The sequence below is a fragment of the Poecilia formosa genome, unplaced genomic scaffold (assembly GCF_000485575.1).
Source record: "Poecilia formosa unplaced genomic scaffold, Poecilia_formosa-5.1.2 Scaffold815, whole genome shotgun sequence".
NCBI lineage: Eukaryota > Metazoa > Chordata > Actinopteri > Cyprinodontiformes > Poeciliidae > Poecilia > Poecilia formosa.
Genome location: NW_006800754.1, coordinates 95,992 through 100,053, shown reverse-complemented (window position 1 = coordinate 100,053; position 4,062 = coordinate 95,992). Strand labels below are relative to the sequence as shown.

At 42.9% G+C, this 4,062-nt stretch overlaps 1 protein-coding gene across 1 annotated transcript in view; it reads right to left on the bottom strand.

Moving 5' to 3' along the window:
• LOC103131693 (focadhesin) overlaps window positions 1-4,062 on the bottom strand; it is a 105,319-nt gene that overhangs the window by 15,147 nt on the left and 86,110 nt on the right. Inside the window, exons 24-26 of the mRNA XM_007543388.2 lie at window positions 2,435-2,476; window positions 2,237-2,345; window positions 1,975-2,091 (exon numbers count right to left, since the gene is read on the bottom strand). Coding sequence (XP_007543450.2) covers window positions 1,975-2,091; window positions 2,237-2,345; window positions 2,435-2,476 — 268 coding nt within the window. The remainder of the gene's footprint in view (window positions 1-1,974; window positions 2,092-2,236; window positions 2,346-2,434; window positions 2,477-4,062) is intronic.

The following is a 4,062-nucleotide window of genomic DNA, read 5'->3' as shown; positions in this document are numbered from 1 at the left end:
TGAATCTGTCTCCCTTTATAGATATCTCCCTCTTCTTCCTCACATCGTGTCTTTAGGAAATTTTCAAAACAAAAACGGAAGATTTAGGATGTATCTTACTTTTGACAGAGTGAAAGAATATAAATAGTTTTTACCACCTGTGTAAACTTTGCCGGTGAATGTTATAACACATAATATAAGTTTTATAATATGTGTTATATTGTTTCATTTCTAATATAGGCCCTTGTGTCAGATAATCTAAGTCACTGTAGCTAATATTGGCTGGTATCTCGCCGGTGGACATAAATACAGTAAAGTAATATTCTAATCACAATATATACACAATAATATGTCCATCTTACTTGTGAAATGTTGTCTGTGGAGCCCTTGCGTCAGTAATCCATCGACCAGAACAACAATATCCCTCAGTGCTGAGGCATCTTCTGCTGTTTTGATTGAGCAAAGTAGGAGGGTATACTGCTCCAAGATGGCCGCAGCTTTTAAGTTGAGGGCTGTCGATCTGCCATTACAGGAGGGAAATAAAGCAGCTGCACTTAAGCTTGGTGTGAACGAAACCATGGTTGGCTAGTGGTGTAATTATGTAATTTTCTTACCACTAGATGGCAGTAGGTACAGAACATTTTACTTTAAAACAAGAGAATTAGTGAGCCATGAATGTTACAGGTAGCGGTGAGAGCATCTAGCAAGACTGTGACGACAGTGATGGAAAAGACAGTGAAGCTCAGCAGTAGTTGGAAAGAACATGGGTCCATTTCCCACAACATGTCTGTGTGAAGTGAGCTTCTCAAGCCTGGCTACTATAAAAACTGAAACCAGAGAGAGACTGAGAGCTGTTGAGGAAGAGCTTTGTCTTTCTTCAATTTCTGCCAGGAAATCAGCTGTTTTCATCCAAATATGCACAGGTTTCACACTAGGTGGGTAAAATATACAGGTATTGACATTTTGTACATGCAAATCTTCATATTGTAACAGTGAAATCTTTCCCAAATATTATTGATTCTTTCAGAATAAGAATTATATTCTGTATTCTGGCTATAAGAATGCTTGTGAAATAGTTAGCCCTTTTTTTTGGAGGGGGAGAGCATCCCTAATCAGTTATCGGGATGTTCATCGAGTTCACATCAAATCTCAGCTCAAATCAGCTGCCGGGGCCCGAGCCCCAAAGAACTGTTATTCATTCCTGTCATTAAATCTTTTAATTGTTCCTTTTTCTTCGTCTGAGTCTCTCCAGATTGAAATGGAGCTGACAGCGAAAGTTCAAGCTGGAAGACTCCGCCCCCTCTGTTCGCCCATCAGCGTCATGCTCATCTCCGGCCTCAGCACTGGACCTCACCCAGCGTGTCCAATCATCAATCAAGCTCTGCACAAAAGGATCCAAACCCAAGCCGTAAAGCCGGTTCCCATCTGCGTTCAACCCACCACCACCCCTTCTCCACCCACAACCTTCGGCTGTCCAGGATAGCTCCCTTTCCCAACCTCCACCACCAGTGTCGGGCCCCAGGGGAGAGCATCCCCAATCAGTTATCGGGATGTTCATCGAGTTCACATCAAATCAGCTGCCGTGGCCTGAGCGCCAAAGAACTGTTACTCATTCCTGTCATTAAATCTTTTAATTGTTCCTTTTTCTTCGTCTGAGTCTCTCCAGATTGAATTTATATTACAGTCAGCAATTGTAACTATTTTACCATTTTTGTTGTAAATTTACAGACTTACTTTGCAGTATTGACTGATGGTGATTCCATGTATTTTCTATGGTAATAAAATGTTTCGGATTTTACAGTCAGAAACTGTTGTATTTTACCCATTTTTTTTACCGTGAAATTTACAGGCTTTTTTGCAGTGTAGCAACAACCTGTTCAGTAACTTGCACAGTAGCAATTTCAGGTTTCACTACCGTGCCTCATAACTGCTCAAAAATAAAAAAAACCTAACCTAAATGTAACTAAAGAAAAAAAGTTCTGACATGAAACTCACGTGCAGGAACCATGGAAAAAGCTGCCCCTTGGCTTTGTAGCCGCTGCTGATGATGCTGAGCAGCGTGTCCAGGACCATGGACATCCAGCTGGCAGTAGGCACAAACTCTGGGCCAGCCTGCAGAGATCAAACAGAGTTTGTACTATCAAAGTCCGACTCCGTTTCAGCTCGCCATGGTAAAGAAAAACCACAGGTTGGTATCGGTAGAGGAAATTGTAGCTTTCAGCCTCGTGTAAAAGCAGAAACATTGAAGCAGTCTCACCCCCATGCTGCCACTGCTGTCAGTGGGAAGGCTGTTCTCATACTTAGCAACGACAGCAGCCAGCCCACTCAGGGCCAAGATGGAGTTGCCCTGTACAACAGGACTGTCCCTGGGGAGCAGACGGGACCATCCACCATGAAGACATGTCTCAATACATCTGGGTCAACTTATATGGATCAGCAGCAGCATATAACTCACTTTGTAGCAGTTTTGATGATGTCTGTCAGCTGATCTCTGGCCCTAAACACAATAGAGGAATCAGAGTGTTAGAGTTCTGAATTAAACCCCTCAGGTTCCATTTGTCTATGAGACACCTGGCTCACAGAAAGTCTTTATTTTATTTCCTTTTTCTGCTGTGTTGAATTCACATAAAGAAATAAAAACACAGTGTTTATACCTTTACATCGCAAAGGCCAAAAACAAACAAAATAATTACAATGGATAATAAAATAATTACATAAATTAATAAAAGAGATCAAAACAAATATCTAGGAGAGTGATCCAAAAATGTTAAAAAGAAATGTCCTAAGCCCTTTTCTAAACCAGTCAGTGAATTGTGGTTCCCTCAGAGAATCGTATTAGGAGTGAAAAAGTTGTTTTGGGACAGTCCATAGAAGTGGAGCGACAGCAGAGAAGGCCCTATTTCCCATGGTCCTCTGTTTGGTTTTGGGTATATGGAGAAGGTTTGAGTGGGTGGAGCAGAGTGAGTGAGTTGTGTTTTGTGGGTTAAGCAATTCTTTGAGATTGTTGGGGACTTTTCCATAGATGCATTGGTTTGTGAGGAGGGAAATCTTGAATTCAATCCTGGTGGAAATGGGAAGCAAGTGGAGAAAGTGGAGGATGGAAGTGATGTGGTCATGTTTGTGCACTCTTATCAGGATCCTAGCTGCAGAGTGTTGGATGCACTGGAGCCTCTGCAGGCTCTTGCTAGGAATCCCACTGAGAGGTGTGTTGCAGTGGTCCAGTCTGGGGGAGACAAAGGCATGGAGAAGTTTTTCTGTGTCGGAGGGAGAGAACTTGCACACCCACTGAGTGAGTGGCAGACTGACTGACTGATTCACAGTTTGACTAATTGACCGACTGGTAACTTAAAAATAAACGTCTTATTTTGATGGGCTTTAATTTATAAATTTCACATCAGTTCTGGATGGCATTTGCTGGGTGTTTTCTAGCAGTCCACTGCTAGAGAACACCCAGTCCGCGGTCCACTGGGCCGCGGACTGGTAGCGATCCGTGGACCAATTGGCACCGGACCGCACAAGATATAAACATTTTCGTTTTGAGTATTATCTGAGTCTGGAGGATCTTTTATTTTGAAAACCCTTTAACCGGATTCTCTCGGTTACGTCTTGCGCGCCAACATTGAGCCCACAATGAGTAAGAAACATATGTCTTTGGAAAGTTTCTTTGGAAAAGGGGAAAAAGACCAGAGGCAGGAGAATGGATTTGTCCCGGACCGGTAGGTGAGTCTCAAATACCAAGTTCGCTCCGCATAATATGCACCGGCTCGCTAATCAAGCTTCAAACTGCCTCGCCATGACAGACCAAGCACCCTCTGCATAAGCGACACTTCGGGTGTCATTGTTTCCCAGATAGGACCGTCTCGTTTCAGAGAAACCAGCTCAGGGCTCCCATTAATTTGTCGTTATCGTGAGTTAAAAATTTCATGAAAGTGATACGTTCGTTTTTGTGGCACATCTGTATCTTATTTTGAAGGGATGTTTAAACGTTACCATACCGACCAGGGTCAGATAGCGTTAGGGCAGTGGTCGAGACAAGAGGAGTAGAACTTGTGAACCTTGGGTCTGGTTCACACAGCACGATTT